We start from the raw sequence: 26,412 nt of genomic DNA on the forward strand, positions 1-26,412 counted from the left end.
AATGAAATATATTTATCAAAAGAATGGAAAATAAATTTTATTATTAATTAAATTGACTTTTAAAAGCATGGGTTTCATGCTTGGGTCAATTATCATATGTCAAGCCTCCATTGTAGGCTTTAGGATTTTTATTTAAAGTCAAAGTCAAATTTGTTTTGTCAAAAGACTCCTGCATCAAGTCACCTTGCAAAGTTGGCCTCCAAACAAATACTCTACAAGTCGGCTTCTCAAACAAACATGAGTCGGATCATTTACAGTGGGAGACAACTATATATAGGTGTGTAGACTTCGCTCTACAAGCTAAGAACAAAAAACAAGTTCATTGTATCTCAGAAAAGCAAGTTCGGTGGATTACAGTGACTCGGATTTCTGGACAGTGAAGGAGCATTAGTCCACAAGGTTGAAGCATTGGATAAGTTTATGGGCTGTAACTCCAAGTTATCTCAGAACTGTTACAAGTTCGATGAAGAAGGAAATTTGCATTACAGGTCTGCAACTCGATGAAGAAAAAGGGAGCTTGTTGAAGTTATAACTACCTATGGAGGTGATAAAAGAAATCAGACCGAAATCTATTACAAATCCGAAGTATATATGATTGCTGGAGTCTAAAAGAAAAGGATGACAAGGCCAAAGTATATTAAGCGCTGCCTCTGGACCGAAGACAAGGATATCATCACAGGACCGAGACATAATTTTGTTACAAGACTGTGTTATCATATATAAGATGCCTATACAGGATCAAAGCATGAAGCCTACTACAGGACTATGTCATTACTTGGAGGACCGAAGCATTATTGAGGCATAGCACTGAAGTTTGTCAAGGATTATCATATTGATGCAAGAAAGATGTATTAAATACATACTGAAGAACGAAATACTACAGACAAGATTCAGAACTAAAGAATAATGTAACAAGGTTGACTTGATGGAAGAAGTATTTGGTCTAGGTTGTGAGGGTATTGGTCATCTCAATTGTGTTTTGAATCTACTAAAGGAATAATTCTTGACTAGGTTTTCCATGCCTACATCTTGTGTCCTTTTCTATTTGTTGTTTGGAATTAGTCTTGATGATACAAAAAGATAAATCGAAAGAAGGAAAACTAATAATGAAACATCACAAGATAATGTCATAATAAGAGAAATCAATAAGCTTGCCACCCTATTGGATTTCTCATCATGGAATCAGAGCTATTGTGGAAGAAGGTTGAAGATCACCTTGTTGGCAAAAATGAAAAACAGTCTTGGAAAAATAAGGTTTCTCCCTAATCTATATAAAAAGGAGTGAAGACATGAAACTAATGTTTCAAGGAACAAATGGTCAAGGAGCCCATGAAAAATTGAGTTGTCTAAAGACTAAAACAAAGGCATTATCATATAGATATATATTCCAAGACAGAAAATCCGAATGAAAGGGATTGATCCTGAAAGGACAAGTCATCCTAGGCACATTCAAAATATGGACACTATCTGATTTTTGAAGTCTCCTCAAACAGAGGGCATTCAATGAACCAACTCAAAGAAATCAAGTGAGTGTTGTCATTGTTTCTTGCTTATCAAATGCATATGCAACAAGTCTAATGGACTATCAAATCAAAGGTATGAAAATGCGAGGTACATATATTTTCTTTTATTTAAATGAGCCTCTAGATTTCAATATATCTAATTTTAGATTTCAATTAGTCCAAGGTAAACACTGTAATCCCTAGCTGTCAAATAGAAAACTCATATAAGAACCTTAATCCTTATCTTCTAAGGTCTTTAGGTAATCTAGGATGTCAAGTAAATTCCTAGTGTTGATTGGAAGAAAAGATAACTTGACTTTTAGGATTCCATCCTCCATTGTTGCATAGAAAATCTAGATTAAAATTAACATCATGTTCTTGGTATCACATGCTTTTGCTTGAAAGTATTTATTACAGGTATAAAATATCAAGGCTTAATACAAAGAGAGCACTTCAAGGAATCCTGAAAAGGTTTGTTAAGAAACATCTCTAGGTATGTTTTTGGAATATACACTTTATGAAATTCTCTTAACATAGAAGGTAAGTTCACCATCTTTTGAAATTTGAATCACATTACTAATATTGTTGTGTTTAGCCCTTTGAATCATAAAGATTCTTATTCGGGTGATTAATCATTAGATAAATCTACCCTCTTTATACATCTAATCATTCTTGTGGAACCCTAAAAAGGTTCTTTGTAAATCCCTAACCTAAGGGTATGTCTATGCTAATGTGAAAAACTCTAAAATGCTTAGGGTTACTGATGAAGTCTAGAAAAAATATTTTTTTGATGTTTGGGGTGTTGATGATGTTATGTTTGGGGTTTTGGTATGGTTATGAAAACCCTAACTTGTTAAGGTTGAATAGTGATGACTGAAATCTCAAACCTTTGAAGTTTTGGTAAATTAGGGTTTGTTGTGTAATTTGTTGAAACCCTAGATATTTAGGGTTTGGTAGGGTTTGTAAGCAAGACCCTTATTTTAGATAATGTCTTAGGAATGAATTCCTAGGTTTATGTGTGTTTGTTTGAACGAAACCCTAACCTGATCAAGTTTGACTTTAATGTGTTTGTGGGTATGCCAGTTATATGTTATGATATGCTTGTGCATGATTATGAAGTCCTAGATATGTATATGTGTTGACCTAATTGTCGATGGTCATATGTCCTAGGGTTTGTAATTAAGCCCTAGTCGAAGTTTGATATTCTAGGATGATATTGTTTGTGGATTCTAGGGTTTTGTAGCTAAACCTTAGTAGAAGTTCAATTCTCTAATATATGATAATATTGTTTCAAATATGATAATCTGGGATTTATGGAAGGTTGTTGAAACCTGAAATTATGTTGTGATTGGTTTTGATTGTTGAAGCTAAAGGGCTTATGTATGAAATCTAGGATCTTGCACTAAATCCTAGTGGAAGTCTAACATATGAGTTCTAAAGTTATTGGATGCATTATAAAACTATATTCGTTTGAATTGCTTCTAGGTTTTGCAATATATTGTAGTAGGGTATGTCATACCTCTGGAAGAAATATTGAAGCCCTAGATATAATGAAGGTTGTTCTCTTGATTGAGGTGCTCAAAGCCTTGATGATGAAATCTAGGGTTTATGACAAAAGCCAGTGTGTAGTTGAAGTAAAAAAGTATGTGTTTCTTGAACCTAACTAAGTTTAGGTATTTGATGTCTAATGTCTAATGCTTCCTTTATTATATGATTTTGATATAATTAACTTCATGCTTCTATAGATTTGGTTGTACTTGCTATCTAAGCTGTGCAGATACATAATATTCAAGATGGTGAAGATGTTCGTAAGTAAAGTTGATACGATAAGCATGATGAAGAAAGTTATATGAATAATGATGGTCATAAGAAGGATGGAAGCCATGAAAGATTCTCTGATGTTGTAGAAAAGAAGTTGAGCTCCCTAAGTTAAGAGGGAGATTGGATGAAAGGGATCTCCCTGGTTGAGAGGGAGGGCATATCATAGTCATGATGGACACCTTGAAAGAAGAAATTGGAGAATGCATTTTGAGGGGCTACTGAGGTAAGGAAAGCAGGATTTGATTGTAGAATATGTTGTTGCATGTGAAGTAGGAAAGGAAGATGTACGATTGAGGAATCTTTGGTCAATATTCGTTTGAAAGTCCTACTGTAATAAAGAGAAGCAACATCAAGTTGTCTGAAAGACCCTGGAGGTTTGTGTTTACTTATGTAGATTTGAAAGTTTGTTATTGATTGGGGTTGTGTTTGTACAGGTAAATCTCTCAGAGGTTTGATAGCATGCTGGTTACACGAGAGAGATTCGTTACCGATTTGTTTAATCGGGGAGGATTTTCTACCAATTGGAATAATCGGGAGAGTTGAGGCTTTAGGTGTAAGACACATTGCCTGGGAGGACATCTAACCAACACTATGTATTGATGTCTAGATCTCGAAGTAGGGAGGGTGGCATTGGTCATAGAGCTCTGACCTCGGATATGCACCTGGATCCCTGGGTTGGTGGTTAGCAAGTAAATCCTGATGGTACCTAGAGAGGTTGAAAGCTTTAGTCCATCTTAGTCCCACCCGGATAGATTGCCCTAGTCAGGAATTTAGTCCATGGCATCGTGAGTGCCTAAACTATTGAAGGACCTTAGATAGATTGCCCTAGTCAGGAATCTAGTCCATGGCATTCCGGTGCCTAAACTCTTCGTAGATAATGTGTTTTGAGATCTTCCATGTACCTCTATAGATATATGTAAGTATGAATACCTCTTCTTTTCACTGTATTTAGATCAAGACTTATAGTCGGTGGAAGTTTCATTTTGTTCCAAATGTCTAGAAATATGTTGCTCGATGTCTTAAGTTATGAGTCTTAGAATATCTTTGTGGTGATTAGCATTAAACAATGATGTTAATTAGTTCAATGGCTATCTAATTGAGATAAGTTTAATTGTAGACTTATAGCTGAATTCTTATTGCAGTGGCCTCTCTGGCATATTCCTATGATGAGATTTCATTTCCAATTAATACTTCTTTTTGACTCTTTTTCCTTCTTATACTTCCTTTTGTCTCTTATTCCTTCTTATTGCTCATATGGAGTGTAATTGTAACAATGGCCATGGAAAGTTTGACTCCCGTGTTTGTAACTAGTTCAAAAATTCTAAATATGCCTTTTAAGATCGCGGAGATAAAAATGACCAGGACTTGATCTCGTGAACTTCTCATCCTTGGAACCAGTTGGGCTTAAAATGGTGGTTTGATTCCAATTGACTAAACTTAGCGTAGTAAAATTCTCAACGTTGGAAAAAATTGGGTTTAAAACGGTGGTACGATTCTAATTTTCCCTTTCCCTCCCATAAAAGGCATACGAATTGTCTGCCAAAACAATTTTTTGGCGTCAACAATGGCGTTCAAGTGGATCTTGCCAAAATAAACACATCAACAACATGCCCAATCCCTAAAAAGATCGCTAAATTACAAGGATTTCTTTAAATAATTGGGTATTATCACAAATATGTGGGTAATTATGCACGAATAACAACAAATTTGACTAAATCAGAATTGTCATAGGCAATGCGGTCCATATTATGGATGTGAAATGGAGGAAAATCACAAGGAAAGGGATGGTTGGTTCACGGTCGAATTAACAATAATGTAGGTGGAAAACACTTACCACGTTAGACAAGTTTGATGTGTGTCTGGATATCTATCAGTATGCTAGCTTGGTTATAGGCATTAAGGTACTTTCTATTGTTACTGGTCCACACTACCTTATAGTGGTTTCTTGCCTTACATCTCTAGAGAGTAGGAGAAGAAGAAGAGCTTTTTCAAGCTCAAATGTTGCTAGCCTAGCTTCTAGGGACTGTAGAAGAGTCATCGTGGTGGTGTGGAAGTTTGTTCTAAAGCTTTCTGTTAAGGAGGGTTGGATTAGTTTGTGGGATGTGGCTATCCACATACCAATCCAATTTCTTAGAGGTTTGAGCAAAATGGTAGTAAGACAAAGAAGAATGAAGGAAAAGAATCCTTAGATCTGAACCATGGGTGTCCAGATAGTAGGTTCTCTATTAGAAGTGTTAAGGTGCTTTCTGTTGTCACTCGTTAAGATTTCTTTCTCGTGGTGCCTTTCTTTAATGTCTATTGAGAGGAGGAAAAGAAGAAGAGTTGTTGAAACTCAAGGTTTCATGTCTACCTTGGAGTCACTACGGTAGAGTTATCACAGTGGTGTGGCAATTTTCACTAAATGATTTCAGTTAAGGAGAGTTGGACTAGTTGGTGGGATGTTGCTATCTGCATAGTAATCCAATTTCATAGAGGTTCGGGCAAAATGTGGCAAGAAAAAGAAGAGTGAAGGAAAAGAATCTTATGTAACAAGGATTACTGACACCTTGACATACATTGAATTCTCCCCCATAATGCCCAATATCTCATCTAAATGCCTCAAGTGATCCTCCCCTGTCCTACTGTATATAAGGAGATCACCAAAGAACACCAACCAAAACTTTCGCAATTGTTTGTTGAAGATGTGGTTCATGTATGACTAGAAAGTGGCAGTGGCAGGTACATTGGTCAACCCAAATGGCATGACCAAGAACTCATACTCTCTACAATGAAACCTAAGGCAATCGTCTTGTGTTAATTTTAGGCAACAATGGTATGTTCTATGCTTTAGAGCAATTTTACTTCAATTTCTTTATTAGCCCAATATCAATATTCAGATTAGCAATCACATCAACATGATAGTAAAATGCAGATAGAACATAAACATAAACAGTATAAGACAAGCCAAGACAAGAGGACACAAGATGTGGCACCAACGAGGGACAAGCCACAATGTGGGGAAACCCTTGATCAATTCTTCATAGAGTCTTCAATAATTCAGCAGAGAGAGAGATAGTACAATTTACAAATCTGATAATTTATAACAGTAGGAAAAGACCCCTAACCAGAAAAGTCAATGTTGGTCAACAGGGCAAATTTGACCCTCAACAAATTGGTCAACTTCAGCCTCTAAATAGCAAGATGAATCAGCCCTCAAAACAACCCAAAAACAACCCAGTCAAATCTGGTCAAACAGGTAACCTTGCGTTCAGCCCTAGCTGCAGTCAACGCTGGTCAAAGTCAATGTTTGGCCTCGATTTTTGTGCCCAGAAATGCGGCCTTCCCAAATAGAAATACCTCACCCAAAAACGCAGTCAAACATGTCAACGTTGCTGGTTAACGCATGGTTAAACTGTCTAGAAATTCGATCTCCTGAAATTTTGCCCTGCTCTCTTGAAATTTTGGCCTCTTGAAATTTCGCTCTCCTGAAATTTCAGACGTGTGGAAAGAGAGAGGCACAAAAATCTGTACCCAATCAATGGGGAGAGAGAGAGAGAAGTGTGAAGATGAGTGTGTACAAACTTCATTTGTACATGCCAGAATCGGATGATATTTAGATCAATCCTAGACCTCTCGGAGAGAGGAATCCAAGAATAATATCAGCTGTCATAAATAAGATGACCCATGTGGAGTTTGGCCCTAGTTTCCAATTTTAACATTTTGTGAACATCCTGCTCCTTGACCCTGATTTGGTTATATCTTGATCTAACATCAATCTTCGAGAAGTATACTATCCCATGCAACTCGTCCAATAGCTTGTCGATCTTGGGAACGAGATACATGTTTGTGATTGTTTTCTTATTCATAGCTCGATAGTCAATACACATCCTCATAGTGCCATCCTTCTTCTGAACCAAGACTATTGGAGAAGCGAATGTACTGGAACTCGATATGATATGCCCCATCTCTAATAACTCCTTGGTTGCCTTCTCTATCTCATATTTGTACTTCTTTGGGTGCCTGTATGGAGTAGTCATTATGAGTTGGGCCCCTTCTTCTAATTCAATGGTGTGCTCGAAGCCTTTGTTAGGAGGTATTCCCAAAGGGATCTACCCTAAAACCCGGTCATGTCTGCTCAACAACGACTGAATGGCTACATGATAACACAGACTGCTATCTAGAGGTTTTTGTGTTGTAATTAGACACTTTGTTGCCCAAGATGCATCACCATGCCTGAATATGCTTTCCATTGGCTTGGATGTAACAATCTTAGGGGCACCATAGGACATGCCCCTCACATCCATCCTCTTACCATTTGTTGTAGTGGATTCCATCTCCATTGTTTGGTAGTTCTTCAAGTGTTCCCCTATAGAATAAAGCCAATGAACACCCAATACGAGATTAGTGTTTGCTAGTTCAACCACATAGGAGTCATCTGTCACAATGTCATTACCCATTGTCAACTCCAACTATGGAACCCTTTTTATGCATGTCATAATGTTCCCGTTAGCTACCACAACATCGAATCCCTCAAATTCTTCTGTGGGAATGCCTCTCCTGGCCACTAGAGTTGCGCCACTGAAGTTTTGGGTTGCCTTACCATCAATCGACATAGTGACATGCTATCTCCATACTACCCCCTAGCCCTGAAAATGTGATATCTAGTGACGCCTAATAGAGTGGCTATAGTTCTACCCTTAGTCTCCACATGTGGCTGCTCATCCTTCGTACCGCTATGCTCATCGCCATGAACCTATCTTGCCTCCTCTTCCTTCTCACTGTTTGAGAGCACCTCTATGTAATGCGCCTTGCCCTTCCCTATGCACCTTTGACTTGGTTCCAAAGGCTCCTTACAGCTAAACTAGAGTTTCTTCTTTCTCAATTCCTTTCGAACCTCATTATCCAATTTGTCTTTCTCGGTCCACTCCTTCTGGAAGGGATTCTTGTCTTTGTTCTTTTGAGGAAGGAAAGGTTTGGGAGAGAATTTATTATTTGGTACTGCATCCTTCATGTCTCGGGTTCTGATGATAACATTTTGTAGAGATTCTGGGTTGAAGGCCTTAACTCAACCACACAGGGGTTCAAATAATCCTTCGATGAATAACATAATCAGTTTTTGCTTTGACACATCTGTCACCAAGACTACGAGCCTATGAAATTTTGAAATGTAAGCATCTGCTATACTTGTCTGTTTGAGCTATGCCAATTCTCTTAAATGTATCTTTAGTTCCTTATCAAATCGGTCATTAGCCTCTGTGTGAAGTCTAGGTATGAAGTAATTCTCAAATGCCCCAAAGTGACTAGCCCATGGTACCACCACTCATGAGCTTCTCCCTTATAGCAAATTTGATGGCCTCTATCTCCAACATAAAGTTGAGTTGAAAATATGTGTCCAACTTTTGAACCCATGTCTGACAGTGCATTTGGATGAACCATCAAAAGAAGGAATGGACAATTTCCCCAACTTCCGTGCAAGATCATAATTTTGTGAGCCCCTGTTGTATTCTCTTGGCCTGTTCCTGTATTTAATGGTACAAAAATCTTGTAAGGACATGGTTGCATGAAATTCTTCACCAAGAGCCTAATACTCCCTCGAATAATTAGAGAATCCTTCACCAAGTCTTTGTTGTCCTTGATTTCCCACTGGTTTTTCTTCCAGGAACTAAGTTAAGAGAGGTCTAGGAGTCACTCCCCTCATCGTCCGAGGATTATTCTGAACTAGGATATGGGTGTTGCTCCCTTCAACATGGTTCCAACTTCCCATTGTTACCATTTGATCCTCTTGAACCATTGTTGCTGGCTTTGTTTTGGTTCCCTTGATTATTTTCTATAAGTTGAAACAATTGTTGTTGCCCCCTCACAAGGTCATTTGGAATATTCATAGTGCTTCCCTCGAGTTGTTTGTTCCTGTCCCTCATGTGTTCCTCTGATTATGAGTGAAGATTGTTATCACCCTTTCTCTGTTTCCTGTAGCCGATGTATTCCTTATCATCTAGAGACATCAAGATAGAATGCACTCACAGGCTGGAAGGAAAACCTTCGCTCTGATACCACTGTAAAATCCCCTCTTTCTAGACAAGCAAATAAACTAGTATACACAAAACAAAATATCACAACAAATAAATTCAACCAATATAATAGTTTTGTTTAATAATACTGTTGTTGCCCAAATTGTACACTATATTTGCAACAACTCTCAGGGCAGGTGCTGTCACTGTGATCCCAACCCTCTCCATTTAAGTTGTCTCCCTATAGCAGGCTAAGTAGTCCCTGTGGATAAGATGATGAATTTAGGAGACACCACTGAATGGCCTAGCAACTTGGTTAAGGATAATTGGAAAGTTTGATTATTTAACACAACTTGATTAAACTTGTTAATTAAAGGTCAATGCCTTAGGAGTCAAATTACTTGCACAATATGAATTAAGATACCAAGTTAACGGATGAACAGTCGCTGCTAGGATGAGAAACTATCCTATATGAAATGCAATACCTAAAACTAAGTGAGATGCAAGCTCTTGATTAATTTTAGTTAGAATGCCTATTCTAGGTGATAATCCTCAATCCAACCGTCTTGAAGCAAGTCTCGTGAGAAGGTTGTAGAAAGAAGTCCAAGGGAAGGAGGCTAAGCCCTCATTAACGATACCTCCTGTTGAGTTCTAACAACCCAAGTGCCTCTGTTCCTACAAGGGATTGCCCACAAGAGAACTGCAAGGTCACTTGTTTTAACCTTAGTGCAAGGGTCAAGTGTTGCAAGCCAATAAAGAGGGGTGGCCCCATCTTTCTATCAACCAAGCTTATGATTGGAGGTAAATTTTAAGATGCAAAACTAACTTAAAATGAAAAATGCAAGAGGACGAATGATTTGCTTCAACGGGATTTTTATATGTATTAAGGTGTTTCAAGAATGACGAGAACAATTCGAGAGAGCAACTTAAAGACAATCTTAAATGAAGCAAGACAGTTTGATTTAGCACAATTAACAATTCTCAATAATCCAATGTTCTTAGATAAAACAATGCTCTAAATGAAATAATGATAGATAACACTTTTATTTATTAGGAGCAATAAGTGAACCAATTTCCCAATGGTCAAGGAACAGTAGAACTTACTAATTAGAGATCCAAAAGAGAAATATGCTATGCCAATTTCCAATTTGAGACCTTATCAATGCAATGACACCAAGTAGATTTGCTCCTTAAAATTTCCTTTAGAGATCAATGCTACTTGTGAATTGATTAGAGCACAAATATCAATGTAATATGACAATTAGGGATGAAAGAGAGATGCTCAAAAATTCTCTTATCAATAACAAGATGCTCTATGAGCCCATTAACTTTACCCTTTAGAACCTTATCAATCTTGTGAAAGCTAATTAAAGAACACAACTTGCTTGTTACTTATGTTAGGAGCACAAAAGATGAGAATTTCCAATAGTGAACATATGATATGCAAGAATGCAACAAGAGAATTGCAAGATGTTACTAGCTGAAGTATAAAAAACCAAATGGTGCAAGATGCAAATTGCAAGATAACAAGAGGATCCTTTTCAATTGTGTTACTTAACAATCAATGACAATGTGCAACTTTGAAAATGAGATGTGATGCAAAATGAAAAATGGAGACACGGGCAAAGATATGCTAATGATGCAATAAGTGAGTTTAAGACTACTTCAAAGATCACCTTACCACTTTAATGATTACTCTTTTAGGAGAGCCCACTTTAATCCCTTTTTTAATAGAATTTAACAATAGAAGTGAGGATCAAGTGTCTAGAAATGAGTTCTGGTGCAATTAGTGTCTTCTTAAAGTGATTTCTTACTACTGAACAAATATATACCAGATTTTTATATGCTTATATCAGACCTTAGAAGCAGTATATCAGACTTCCCAGAATCTAAAGAAAGCTAGAAAATCAAGGCACAAAATTTGATTTATCACTTTGAGATTATTGTGCAATAATTATATGGTTGTGTGAGTGAGTTTTTAGGGCCCTTTTCCACTGCTAGGATGATGCTTCAGTTGAATGTAAGGAATGGAAGGGATTAGAGGGCAAACCCTTGACCCTAGGGCCTTGTTTTGATGCCTAGTTGACTTCCCGGGTGGACTAGATCTTCTCCAACACCTGCAACACCAATGTTAGCTCACATGCAATACAAAACCAACTTCAAAACACTTACCAATGATGCCCTAGGTCTGCAACCACAAACCATTAGCATGAAAACCACTACAAAACCCAATTTCAAGGCAAGAAAACACTGCAGCTAGGTAAAATAAAGCCTCTAAGGCCTACGACCAAGAGGAAAAGCCTGCAAAAGGGCTGCGGCTGCCAAGAAGAAGGCCCTAGGGCCTGCGGCTAGGGAAACTAGCCCTTAAAAGGGCTGCTGCTACCCAAAAAGAAGCCCCGAGGAATTGCGGCCAGGCCTAAAGGGACTTAAAATACCTACGGACAGCCTTCCTAAACCTCCAAGCCCTTACATCACCCCTACAACACAAAATATTAGCCTTCAAACTTGAAAAATCGCTTCAAAACCCCAACAAAGTGACCAAAAATGCTTGCGGCCTCCTCTTTCCAGTTAGATGTTGAGCAAAAGGAACTTGGAAGGCTAGATCTTACCCTCAAGGGCCTAGATCAGACTTCCTCTCTTGATTGACCAGGCCAAAAGGCTGGACGACTTCCTTCTAGGGCCTAGGAGCCCTTGAAACCCCAACATTTTTTTGTTGTTGGACAAGGCTGGGCTTTTTCAAAATTGAATTTCTTATTGCTGCTTGTTGCTGGCACCTGCACAAATGGAGAAATAGAATCCCAAATAACCGATATATACAAAAATCTCAAAATAAAAACCCCAAAATTTCAAAAAATAAACAAGGGTTAGTGGAAAATTAATTTACAATATTTTACAAAATAAAATTTTCTCTCATAAGTATATTAAACTTTATGGCACAAGTAAAATAATTTTGGAAATAATGAGAGAATAAATTTTTAATTTTTTGCAAAAGCCCTCCTGCATAAGATATTCGTTAGATTAAAACTTGGAGCCAAACAAGGGTGTGATCCCCTTATAATTTGTGAACTTGGAGGCCAAGGGCTGGAGCAACTGGTAACTCAATGCACTTCAAATGATAGATTATTAAAAAAGGGGTTTGATTCATACAATAGATTTATAAGCCTGAAGATACCTACTAGACTTCGCTAGATCTAGAGCATTTACTCTCACCCAATACCTAAGGCAAGATACCTATACCAATAGATGTTCCTACTACTGGAAATTGAAATAATAATCTCAATATAATAACTTAAAGCATATCAAATAAACATCCAACACGTACCACAAATCAGCGAATGAAAGACACCTTGAATTGAACCCCAAAGACTTTTTATTAAGTGCAAAAAATTTTCAGCAGAGCCTTGCTTAGTACATCAGTAATCATTATATCATCCATCGATCTTCATTTGAAATAACATGATCTCCACCGTCGATTGGATTTTTATTTTTTAGTTTGAGGAAATTTTCGAATTTCTCTTAAAACCCCTTTTTAATTAATCCAAAAAACAATATTTGGACTAATATCCTCAAAATATTCACTTTGACTTAACCACCAAGGTCCAAGGGGTCAATTTTTCTTAAAAAGTCTATTTTTCGCTTGGTGGGGGTCCTTCAAAATTTAATTATCTTTTGACCCACGAATTTTTGATATTTTCCACTTGGAGAGAATTTAATTTCTCTCAACTTAATTTTTGACTCAAAATTAATTTATTTTCTGACTAATTATTTTAATTTTTTGCTATAAAAAATAAATTAATGACTCAAGTGGGGATTAAATATTTTTCCACCCTCAAAATATTTTAGCCATGGTACCTAACTATGAGGGATCATGCACTAAAATATTTTTTACATCAAGATATTACAAATTCAACCCTTAGAAGGGGAAATACACATTTAGACATAGACCCTCAAGACATTACCCAATTCTGCAACAAGACACATGATCTAGTATAAAAAATAGATAGACTCGTTAAACACTAGGACTCACCTAAAACCTTGGACAAATTCCACTCTAGCTTTGGGGTTCATCTAGGAGAAAAACTCTGCCAATTATCCGTGTTTATAAACACACATAATTTAGGGAGGTTAAAAAGCTCCCTAGGATGAAATCCTTTGACAAAAAACATAGGCTTACCTAGGTGTTATTACATGGCTTAATAGTCATACTAGAATCATTTACAACATAAACTTGTAGATATTGGGTTTACAATGACAAAAATGATGCTGAATGATGACGATGATCTTTGAAAAATTTTGTCCACTACTTCTTGGGATTGTTGACACAAAATACCTTCTAGCTAAACGAATAACTCAACCATCATACCACAAGCAAAAATGCCACAACAAACAAACTCAACCTATATATTCTGATCTGTTTTATTAATCTGACCTGGAATTACATGCTAGATCAACCTTATGAGTTACAAAAATAGATTTCTAGAAGCCCATAAATAGCCATGGCTAATGGCATGATTTGCTGGGAAAATAGGAGATGATGAGAGCATTGAAATGTCCCCTTACACTGTTGTAAATTACTATATTGTAGCAGATTTGATGGCTGGTTCGGCCCTCCCTTTTGTTGCCATGTCCCAACAAACAATCGCTCAAACTACTAAGAAAATACAAATTGCAGATGGAAAATACAACCTCCCAAGAATCCCATGATCTTTGGCTCTACCTGACAATGAGACGAATCTTCAACAATAAATACTTGTGAAAGATCTGAGTGATCCTTCCTTTTCAACTGCTAGGGTGGGTTTGTTTTACCACCGAAACAAAATTGCTCAAGGGTTTCACCCTTAGCACTCCAAAGTCACAAGAGCTCTCCAAATCGATATAAGGAAATGATTATGCATGCCCAAAGAGTTAGCTCCAATCTCTCTTCTATCATCAGGATACCACGGGTCTCTCTTTTATAACTTTTTTTAATCTTGGAGTGAACATTCAAAGAGGGACATTATAGAATAACATAACTGCTCAAGAAATGTGTGCTTAAAAGTGTGACGTATCCAATTGAGAGCTCAAAAAGGGGTATAACTTAGTACCACGTGCATAGATGATGGCACATCCTCCAAGATAATCACAAAGTCTTCTCAAAGCAGAACCACCACATATAACAACGTGCATATGCCATCAACCTCTATCAAATACCATGGAAACAACTGAAGATCAATCTAAAAGAGAGTGCAGGAAAGGTCCATGAAGTAAGGGGACAGCCCCATCAAGCAAGTGACAACATGTGCCAACACCTCAACATATTGCCAAGAAAGAGGAGATCAAGGGAGCATTCTAATAGGGATAGAGAGTAGAACGCGTCAACAAGAATAGATCCACGTGCCAAGAGTTCCCAAATGCACTAGGGTGTCCCACCAGTAGCTTTAAATGACATCAAAACTCATCAACATCTAACCAATATGAGTGCTAGAACATCATCAGCCATGCGTGAAAGGTTGAGCACTCTCTCAACATAATGAACAAATATACCTAGGATAATACCATAATGCTGCAAAACACTGAATGAGTGAGGTAGAGCATTCCATCCAATCAACTCATCAAAATATCTACTAGGAGGATGATACATTAATAAAAAATAAAATATGCAATATGAAGAGAATAAATCATGACAATCAATCCAAAGATGAGACCACATGAATCTCAACTGAGCACAATTCTCCAAGCCAAGACTGTATACCCCTAGTCCATCAAATGTTCCGTTAGCATGATCCTGCAAACCTGTGACATGTGTGGTGAAAATCACATGTGTGGGCCTCATATAAAATGAGGGGCAACACACTCAAAATTCATATTCTTCTCCTCATTCCGTATTGCTGCTGAAATTTAATTGCAAAACTAATCCTACTTCATGCAATTTCATTTATAGTTTTTACCCTATTCTAGGGCACTTTCTGGGTGGTTGAGGGAAGCTTAGTGTGATGATTTATTCTAAGTTTATACATATTTACACACAGAAATAACAGCACATAAAAAAACCCTAGGGACACCTCCTGTGACTGGAAAAGCATCAGCCCAGACGGAGAGGCATCTAGTGGTGGCAGAGCTAGATTGCCTATAATTATCACTCGGATCTGTTCTTTCTTCTTAGTACAAATTTGCATGATAACAAATAGGTAGGTACAAAATAAATAAACTACAAAAGCTGAGATTAGTGTGAGCAGAATGAAAAGTGAGACATGCTGGCTGCAAAGGTACACGAGCTAGTGACCAATGAACAGTAGTCCAAGTAAGGTCAACTAAGTTCCCATCTATCATCATGTACTCAAAAGTCACTGGTACTTGGAGAATGCATTGCTTTATTCATCCTTAATGCATGCAGTATTGTAGTGCTAAAGGCTTTTTATTAGGTACTTATCTAGAAGCAATCTTCAAGTTGGCGACTCTCCTATCAGAAATAGTTTGAACATAAATATGTACTTCAAACCTATCCTTGTCCATGCATTAGATAACCTAGATTTTCGGTAAAAGAATATTGCATTGTGTTTTTTTCCTTTGTGTGCAGTCAATTCCAGGTTTATTACTGATAAAAAAAACAGATGATATCTTTTCTCCAATGTATTTGATTCCTTAAGATATAAAATTTTCAGGACGAAGCAAGGATGGCAGGTGAAGGCAAAGTGATTGCTGTCATCATGGTGGGAGGGCCAACAAAAGGTGAGGATATGACTTGGAGATGCCCTGCTTAGGTAGATTTCATGAAGAATATAATTCTTTTGTTTTTTTTAGCTCTTCTTATTTTGTTTTTGTATATCCGGAGTATTTTCAGGTACACGTTTTAGGCCTCTCTCTCTCAACATAGCGAAGCCTCTGTTCCCTTTAGCTGGGTTTCCAATGGTCCATCATCCTATACTTGCTTGCAAGAAGGTACCTTAATTTTACATAAATCTTGCCAATGGTCATTGAAGGATTCTTTGGAAATTGGAATACTGAAATGTGCTGAAAGGAAATGTGTGTCTTTGTTGCAGATACCTAATCTAGCTCAAATTTACCTTATTGGCTTTTATGATGAGCGTCTATTTTCTCTCTACCTGTCCAATGTGTCAAGTGAATTGAAAATTCCTGTCAGGTTGGTTTCTGAATTTTCTCCCCCCAAAAAAGAAAAATCCATCTTGTGAATGTAGGAACATTCATGCTGATTTAATAACAAAACAGGTTGCATTATTTCAAAATAAAAGTTTGATAAATAACAGATAATAATAACAATTATATGTGCATAAATTAACAAGTGATTTTTGTTTAAGTTAGGATTTGTTCTATGATCTAATATAAATGTTGAGCTGTAAAATGGTGAACTATTAAATCTGAATACGTTATTTAGTGTCTGCATGACAGTTGTACTTCTAAGTGGTATAAAACTCCACAGCTTGCTTATGAGTCCAAATTTAGTAGCTTGTGTCTGAAATTGCACTGTCATATATCTGAAGCCTCTTTTCAAATTATGTGAATCAGTGTTGCGAAACTTGTTATCAGCAAAAAGTTGGCCAAACTCAACAAGAATAAACTCGGACCTATAAAACTCAGAAAAGTCTAAGAATTGGAGATTTCTGCAACACTGATGTGAATGCCCTGGATAAATTTATTTCTATATGTGTTCTTGTAATACTTTCAGCCACGTTCTTCCATTTATAGACACAAGTGATGTATCATAAAGGGGAATTGAACATTTTATTTACATTCTTGCTTAACATGATAGGATTAGTACAATTAGAGATGACAGGTTTGAGTCAGTACTTGCTGGAACATAACAATTCAGCCACAGGCTTCTATGCCTTGCGTGAAAGAAAATGGAAATCTCAAGACAAACCATCAGCATAAAACATCAACAACAAATATATATGTAATGATAGCCAAATATCAGTTTTTAGTGTATGGTAGCATCTCTTTTCGTATTGGCCCTATTATATCCCATTAGTGGAAATTGACAAAAAATGAGGGGGCTAAACTCATAGCCATCAATTGATGCCCAACATTGATGTTAAGAACTAGGTTTTTATGGATTCTGCAAAATTGAGTTTCATTTGATCTCCTTGCTACTTCGAGGGGTACTTAACCAATTACCTACTAGAATTCACAGGGTAAAACTTCTATTTATGTGCAATTGTGAAAAATTACTGGAGCTTTCTCTTCTTTTTGTCCAAGTGGTTCTCGACAGTGTTACTGTAAAAATTCACACGATAGTAAGTAGATTTGGGACTCAGGAATTTAACTTGAAATTCTAGGTAGATAAAAACTGAAAACATCAATTAAAACAACAGCTACTGAGTAGGTTAACCTACTAACATATACTGATAATAATATCACCAACAAACATGCAAATCTGAACTCTAAAAGCAGCATCACTTTTTTAATATTAAATCTGAAAACAGTAAATTAAAAATCCTGTAGCTCAAGAGTCAAACTCTTGAAACACCACGGTGGTGCACCCTGCTTATCCTTTATAGAGTAGGAATAAGAGAAGGTACAATGAATCTGGACACATGCACAACAGTGCACCAATGGAAAGTATCAAACCCTGACCCTAATGTGCCTTCCTTGCATTGATAGATGAACCATACGAAGTGTGCCTCTACTAGAGATGAACAGAGGCATGCAAGCATGCATCCTCATTGGGATCAGCACCTGAACTAGGACTGCATCCACATACATAAGCACCTAGTCCAACCAGTGAACTGTGCCTTCTAACTCACTGTGCATGCAACTACTAACTAAAGAAAAACTAAAAAATAGAACCAAACTGTTGAATATGGGAAAGCATCTAAATTGGAACTGAACTGAGGATGGTGCATTCACGGTTTTGACATGCATGTGCTCTCTATCTCTCTCTCCATAAATGCCCCCATGTCCCCATTAACTGCTGTACAGAACTGCAGAGGGAGTGCATACTGCTGTTACTGTCTACTATGGTGGAAGAGGAAGGTAAAGCATGCATGCATCCTCTATTTCTCACTCCATAAATGCCCATCTACTCATTGACTGCTGTATGAAACTGTAGGAGGGCATATGTAGTGTTCCTTAACCCTTAATATTGAAACACATCCAAGTATACAGAGAATAATTACATTGACCAGATACAAGAGACAACAATATGAATGATGTAAGAGATACCCTTGTATTAAGATATTCCGAAGAAGGAAACAATTTTCACTTGCTTCCTAAGGTGGGGTGACCTTTTCACTAAGAAAAGCTCCGAATACACAAGATGAGACAAACATTCCATAGTCTGTTATCTCTTTAAATAGCTTTTCAATAGAAAAAACCCTAACTACTGGTGGTCCCCTCATTAATGGGGATTGTTACCACTCAAACTAGTAGGGGGCCCAAGAGGGTTTCCTATGGAGCAACTACTAGGTCAAGTGGCAATGATGGAGCAATAGCCCATTGTCACCTCAGCTAAAGTTCCCTGCTCTTTACGGACCTTCACCGATGCTCTATGAGGAGTTCTATTTTGGATATACACCGCTGTGTTGCAAGCTTCTGCCCATAAATACTTAGGTAGATCCTGACCATACAACATAGCTTTGGCTTCCCCAACACTAGTTCTATTTTTCCGCTCTGCTACTCCATTTTGCTCCGGATTATATGGAGCTGTCCACTCTCTTTTGATGCCCTCGTTTGCGCAGAAATCTGTGAAGTCTCTGTCCGTATATTCTCCACCATTATCTGAACGCAATACCTTGACCTTTTTCCCTATCATATTTTCAACGAGAGCCTTAAACTCTCTAAATCGATCAAAGACCTCATCCTTGGTCTTTAAGAAATAGATCCAGGTTTTTTTGGAGTGATCATCAATAAAAGTGACGAAGTATTCGCCACCACTAAGAGCTCTTGTGGACATTGGACCATGGATATCTGAGTGTATCGATCCCAATACACATTCTGCTCTATTGTTACTTCTGGAAAAAGATGCTTTAGCATACTTCCCTAGCATGCATCATTGGCATAAGTCATCATGTTCACTACTAAGGGTCGGTACTCCTGTAACAGTCTCTCTGACCATCTTCAATGGTCCATGGTGTAAGTGCCCCATTCGCCTGTGCCATAATTCATTTCGTTCCTTTTCACCGTTATAGTTGCTGCCTATCAGTGCCATTGGTGACTCAAGCTGCAACCTATACAATTTTTTGGTTCGAATCCCAATTTGCCTCTTCTTCGTCCAGCTTGGATGCTTGACGTATACTTTCTTTCCTATGAAGTATACATCGTATCCCTTGTCCTGTAACTGGGACACTGAATTCAAGTTCATTCCTAATCCTAGCACATGCAGAACTTTGGTGGCTCAGATGCTGGTCCCTGCTTCCGTCTGAAATGCTATGGTGCCTCTCCCTACGGGAGTACATTTCGTTCTGTTTCCCATAGTAAGTTGGAAGTCCATTTGTTCTTCTTGATAGCTCAAGAAATGTTCTCGTACTCCAGTCATATGAGCTGAAGCCCCGCTATCAATGTACCAAACATTTGCTAACACTGAATTTTCTAGGCACGCAAATTCTTCTTCTAATCTGGTAGACAACTTTGAGACACTTTGAGTATCCATCTTGTGCTATTTTCAACTAATTTCTGACGCTATCCTACCCCAGCCACTGATGTAGGAAAAACTACATCCCACCTTAGAAAACCCCTCTTCATCGAATCCCTGCTGCGTTGTTCCTTTTGCCACTGACAAATTTCAATCAGGAAAACTTACCTCTCTATTGACTCACTCAGAGAGAGTTTTACCATGAAAATCTAATCCTCCTCGCTTGAACTGTGCAAACCCCTTGGAGATTCGAATTATTACCCCTGCAGGAATTTCGAATTCCTTTCTTCCTTCAACGCTAGATCTTCTAGCTCTTTTTTTCTGCTTTACCTAAGTTCTGATACCATGTGAAAATTTCTAAACAGAAATATAACTGCAATGATTAATATTATTTCTTCTAATTATCTCAAAAATAGGTTATTCACAGTGTTCTTAGGCAAATATCGAAATATATTTTACTGCAGCCTTCACAATTAAAATATTGCAGAAAGTAAATGCAAGGAAAAACACTGGCACAAATACAATCACAATGACATAGTCATTTTTGGACAATCGTCCCCGGAAAAACCCAATGTGGGAAAACATGTGCAGTAGATGAGGGTTTCTTTATTATTCTTCAGCAAAATCTCATGTACAAATTACAACTAGCAAAACAGAAGTGAGAAAATTTACAGATGCTTCCTGACAAATCTCTGATCTGTTATCACTCTGATAATTCCTTTGAAGTAATAAGAAGGAAAAACCAAAGGTAACCACTATCCACTTTTGGAGATCAGGACCTAGTCTTCCTGATGCTCAGAGAAGGCTCTCTCTTTAAGATTTAACTTTGTTTTAGTTAAGAAGTTTTAGGCTAGCTATGATTGTTCAAGGAATTTTGATTTTGTTTGAAATTGGGTGGTGGGATCTGTTAAATAGATGGATAAATTGATGTCTTTTAGACCATTGGGCTATGGAGTCAACTGATAAGGAAGCAAGACTGGATAAACTCAGTAAAGGGGATGTTCCAAGGGCAAGATAGCAGAGTGTATTTCAGATGTTTGAGAGGGGTGAAAGGGTTTCACTCGGGGTGAGAGAGCAGTTAAGGGTTCTCAGACCCGGATAATGAATGAGGAAGGAAGGGGTAATCGAAATCAAAGGGCAGTTAAGAATCCTTTAACCTAGATTATTCATGAAATCAATCTAAACCAAAGAGCAATTAAGAATTCTTTAATTTAAATATCAGAAGAAAACATTCAAATGCTTAACTGTTAAAATAGAGTGTGATTTAAACAAGTTTTGAAATATTATTCCAGTTATAGCATTTATATTGAAACACATATAAGATTATGAATAACTTTGAGAAAAATGACAAAAACACATGAAAATACTTGTCTGAAATTTGCTCAACACATGAATCCTTGGAACAGTCTGATCTTTATTAATCAATCCAGCTTGTTGGCTCATCAACTGATACAATAACCTTCTGGTTCTTCTTGATCAAAAAGTCTATAGAAATGTCTAATAGAATCCACACCTACATACTTCGAATTGTGAAGTATTTATACAAAAGTTTATTACAAAAAATCTCAAACTAATTTGAGATTTAATTTAGGAAATAAAAATATCTTCTTGCAAGAAGATAGAGACAACTATTGAACTGCTTCACGCTGTGCCTTTTATTTTGGTACTGCTGGCTTTTATGGTTTGGAACTTTGGTTTTTAGCTCTTTATGCTGCTTTGTTGTTTGATCTTTCACGCTGGAAGATTCATTTACTTTAGCCTTTCATCTTATACACTTTGACACTGATACACTTTGACTCTGCTGATCTGTCTTCATCCTTTTACCATGTTTTTTCACTTTTACTGTACCTTAACTTTTTTACTGCATTTTTCTACAGTAAATCAGTCAATTTTTCCCATGTTTCAGCATCAGGTAATTGGATTTTTAGCATCCTCCTATATATTTCATCTACCTCGGTGTATTTGGAAAAAGTAGGCTTATTGATAAACAAGTGTTTTACCTCATGTTGGAGGTAAAACAAGTTTTCAAATGTCTGGTAGAGTACTTTGCCTGTTGGCATTGTCTTGATTGATGATGTGTTGACCTATTCTTTTTTCTATCTCTCTGATTTTGTTGTTGTAATCCTCTTGTGTCATGAGCTTGTCATTTATCACTAAGGGACTGGGTAACCCTTTCTCTCTCAAAATTTGAAACTTAGCCATAAATCTGTCAATGGCTACTTGCATATTCTGACACTTGTCCTCCAAGTTTAGCATTAAGTTTCTCTTGGAGAGGACCTTTCTCACCTCCAAAATTGTCTTTGTTCTGTCCTCTATTTCCAATTCCTGAAGCTCATACTTATTCTTACTGTTAAGGAATTGGATAATTCTGGTAGCTTCTTCTGGCATTTCTCCTAATTCTTCTTTTACTCTTTGGATGGCCTTTGTAGCCATCTTTATTAAATCTATCTGTTCAAAAATCACCTGAATAGATGGCCAAATATCATTGACAGAGTCAATGATATTGGCCCATAGTAGTTCCTTAGCCTGCCCAAGGGGTTCTTTTAGTGTTAGGTCCTTCTCCATGGCTTTCAATCTCTCACTCATCTTGGCAGCTTTTTGCACTTCTTCTTTGTGCATGATTTTGGCAAGCTTGTAATCAGTTTCCAAGCTTGTCACCTTTTCTTTGAGCTTATTCATCTCTGTTGTCTGTATGGACATTTCTTCCATAGCTTTAACCAACCTTGCTGCTTCTTCACCTGATGTACTTGCTGCTGATGTAGACTCTGTAGAAACTAGTTGTGCTATGGCCATTGGAGCTGTGGGAGCCAATGAGGCTGCCAATGTGGAAGGAACAGCCGTGGTGACTGCTGGGATGACATTCACTGATGTAGTGCCAATATCACTTTGCTTCAATTGGATTAAACTGTCCAATTCCTTTTCTGTCTCCCTCAACTGATCATTTAGTTTAAGGACTAAGTCCATCAACTCTTCATGCCTTGTTTGATTTTCCAATACTTCCTGTGTCTGGGGATGTTGTAGTTGAGGTATCTTCAATTGCTTCTTGAGTGCTGCAATGTCATCATTCTTTTTCTTGATTAGTTGTTCAATAGCTTTGATGTCTTTGGGATCATGTCCCAATTCAATCACTAAGTCTTCCAAAGACTTGATTCTGGTGTCTTTGGCCTGTGAGGAGGCCTTTTCCAACTGATACTGGGCTGAAATGTTGTTCAATGAATTCTGCAACTGATGGGAAGCTATGGCTTTTCCTGTAAGGGTGGAGTAAATCATTTCTCCAGCCTGTTTGTGAAATTCAATTTGGTCAATGGGATGAATATCCCTTGCCAATACCTCAAAATCAATCTTCTTGAAATCTGCTGATGTTCTTGGTTGTTGCACAGTTGGATTTATGAAGGACATTTGCATCTTTCCTTCCTTGATGTCAAAAGCTGACATCAACCTCATTTGATTGGTAGGTGTAAGCTTGAGATACTGTGCATAAGACTGTGCCTTCAGTTTCTCATTTCTCATTTTGATGTATTTGAATTTGTCCTTAATGTCCCTATCTTTATCAGCAAGCCTACTGAATGAGGAGACTTCTACACTGAGCTACCTTTCTAACATTTGAGTTTGTGATGTAGATGGCTCTTGTGTTTCTCCAGATGGAGTTGTGCCCTTGCTCATGTCTAACTTAGTATTAGTTATTTCTACTGAGCCTTTTGTGTCTTCCTGTTCTGAAACAGGATTGAGCCTTGGCCTTTTACTCTGGCTGGCTTCATACTATACATTGGATGTGTCCATGCCTGAACTGGAGGCTTCCTCTCCGTTCCTTTGGGGATTCTTTTCCTCATTCCAAGGAGTTTGCAAAATAGTAGGGGTACTCATGGTTCCTTCGTGCTCCGGTACCTACAGGAATGAGCTTTCATCAAGCTGTCTCTCTAAATAAAACAAGGTATTTTCAACATCTACCTTTGTATTATCCCTGTCTATGAGAGTGTTTTCCAACCACTTAGATTGATTGGCATATCTTTCAATTTTTGGTATGGGATGATGAATGTAAGGTCCCAATTTGACCTTTTGTCTTAGCCTGGTCATAAACCCTTGGGGGTCATACCTCCATATGAAACTGTTTTGGAACTTCACTTGTTGCAGAATCTGATCTGCTTCTCTAGAATTGCAGATGAAAGGGCCTAACTGATTTTTGACCTTGAACTGAGTTCTTTTCTTGGCCGAGACAAAGTTGACTTCATCAGAGTTCATTATCTGCCTATAATACTCTAGAGCAAATAACCTCATAAGGAGGTATTTGGGCAGTTTGTATGGGGCAAGCTGGCAACCATAGATTCTTATTTTAGTGTGGTTTTGGTAAAGGTACCAATCTCCCACCTTACTTTGCTTGGATAATTGGAGCACTCTTTTGATTTCTTGACTTATTTTGGGTGGAGGGCTTCCTGTTAGCATGGTCATGACTGGATGGACAAAAGAGTCAATGAAATCTGTGTAGGTGTAAGGTGATGAATACTTGTGGAATAATGGTGTCCAAAATATGACAGACTTGGGTTGGCCTCTAGTATCCAGCTTCTAGATGGTGAAGGGGAATCTATCTAACTGATAATACAGAAACATGTGGTATAATACAAATGAGTACTTGAATACTCTTTCATTGTGCATTCTAGTAAACTGTTCATGCATCCTTTCAGCGATGAATTGGGCATAATTGTACAACGTAGCAAGAGGCTTTCCTAGGGTGAAAATGGACATGAAGGCCAGGATGAGCTCATCAACAAATTCATGAGTGGTACAACCCAGAATACATGATATCATGATTATAATTTGCTTGCCTCTTTCAGAGAAAATGGCAGAAACATATGGAGGGGCATATTTAGGAATGTGCTACTCTTCTATAATGAAAGTTTGGAATATTTGGGCCAGTCTAGATGGACTCAATTTGGTGAAATGGTCTAACAAATCCCCAATTGAGAGTGGGGTCAGGTTTGGACCTGGTTGGACTTGCAACATCTCATTGATTGATTCAACTGTGATAGTAAACAAGACTTTTTGGTCAGGGGACATTATAGCTCTCTAGCTGGGAATGTGATAGGCATGGCACATATGGAAAATCTCAGGAAAGATATGAACTTGTTGAAACTGGTATTTGGGCAAATTGGAGTCCCAAAGGCCAATGTCATCAGAATGGTTTAGATATTTGTCCTTAATTAAACAATGAATTTTGAGCAGGACTTCATAGGCACTTGTATCTTTGATTTGAAAATCCCTGTTCGCCAGGGGGAGGTGGGCAAGGTCCAAATGGGGAGTTGTGATAGCTCTGACATCCATGGCGACGGGGGCAGCCATAATTCAGTTCATGTGGATTTTAATTTGGCATTATAGGTGTATTCAGAGGTTTTGAAGGAAATTGGAAGCTTTCAAAAGGGTTTAGGTATGCGTTTTAAAAGTAATTTCAATTAATTTTACTTAATTAAAACTCTTAAAGACTGAACGTTTTCAAATTGAAAGGGTTGTATAGTAATTTGTCTTCAAATACCTGGAATTGGGTGAATTAGCTTCAAATTCAGTGTTCTCGGCAACTTTAGAAGTTTGAATGGCTCTGGTACGGATTGAGAGGTTGATTGGGGTCTCTGCAGCTTCTTCAAGAGTGGAATTTGAGGTTAATTGGCGATTTTAGCGTGTGCAGGTGTCGCAATGGTTTGCAGAGGTTTTACAAAGAAAATGAGCGAAAAAGGCGAAATAGGGCTTCTTGGCCTTTTTATTGAGCAACGGTCACTTTTTGGCGAGTAATTTTACAAATGAACAGTGGGCAGTTTTTCGGGTTGAGCAGGGAGGCGGTTTCCTGAGCCATCACACTGCTTTCATGGACGAGGCGGTATTTTGGAGGGGTCACCTGATCTATTCCAGCGCTTGACACATAGCAGATAGGGGGTTGGGCAAAACCACTTTATCGGGCGGGTAAAGGTCGATCATCGGATGAACCCGATATGGCTGTGGACCATCGGATGTGGGCGCTGATGATCGAACGACAGTCGGGCAAGGGATGTGCGCAGATGATATGAGCATAGGTTTCGGGGGGCCCAGGGCTTTAATCCTTGGCGGTTTGGGATTATTTAGGATTTAATCATGGGATTAAATGATCGGGCAGGGTTTAATGGCGGGATTAGTTTAGCTTTACGGCGAAGCGGCGAATTAAGTCAGGTATATGGGATAAAGTATAGTTTATAGCTAAACTAAGGGTTGGGGTATTATATAAGGGATTTAATTATACACGAGAAAAGGTATATTGGGAACTATAATATTATGTTAAGAATTAATATGAAATGAGCGGAGTGAACGTACCCTTAAGCATAAATGTAAATTTTGCGCACTTTATTCACTTACAATTCATACTTAGGATTAAATCTTTTTGTGGGTATTTTGAATGAAATGGAATTCAACATGGGGTTGTTTACTTTTCATAGGCAAATGAAGTTTAACCTTAGGAAAAGAGGTTTTATTAGTGTAATGGAGGGAAATTAATTTTATGATGGGAATTTTAACACTT

The 26,412-nt window shown here is 37.8% G+C and overlaps 1 protein-coding gene across 2 annotated transcripts in view; it reads left to right on the top strand.

Moving 5' to 3' along the window:
- LOC149220671 (uncharacterized) overlaps positions 1-26,412 on the top strand; it is a 341,673-nt gene that overhangs the window by 16,393 nt on the left and 298,868 nt on the right. For both annotated transcript variants that reach the window (XM_089384854.1, XM_089384853.1), the window contains exons 2-4: positions 15,952-16,018; positions 16,131-16,228; positions 16,330-16,430. In XM_089384854.1, coding sequence (XP_089240980.1) covers positions 15,964-16,018; positions 16,131-16,228; positions 16,330-16,430 — 254 coding nt within the window. In that variant the 5' untranslated portion in view covers positions 15,952-15,963. The remainder of the gene's footprint in view (positions 1-15,951; positions 16,019-16,130; positions 16,229-16,329; positions 16,431-26,412) is intronic.

Source organism: Pinus tabuliformis, chromosome Q (genome assembly GCF_031772625.1).
Source record: "Pinus tabuliformis cultivar Carrire ecotype Pingquan chromosome Q, CPIR1, whole genome shotgun sequence".
In the NCBI taxonomy this organism is placed as follows: Eukaryota; Viridiplantae; Streptophyta; class Pinopsida; order Pinales; family Pinaceae; genus Pinus; species Pinus tabuliformis.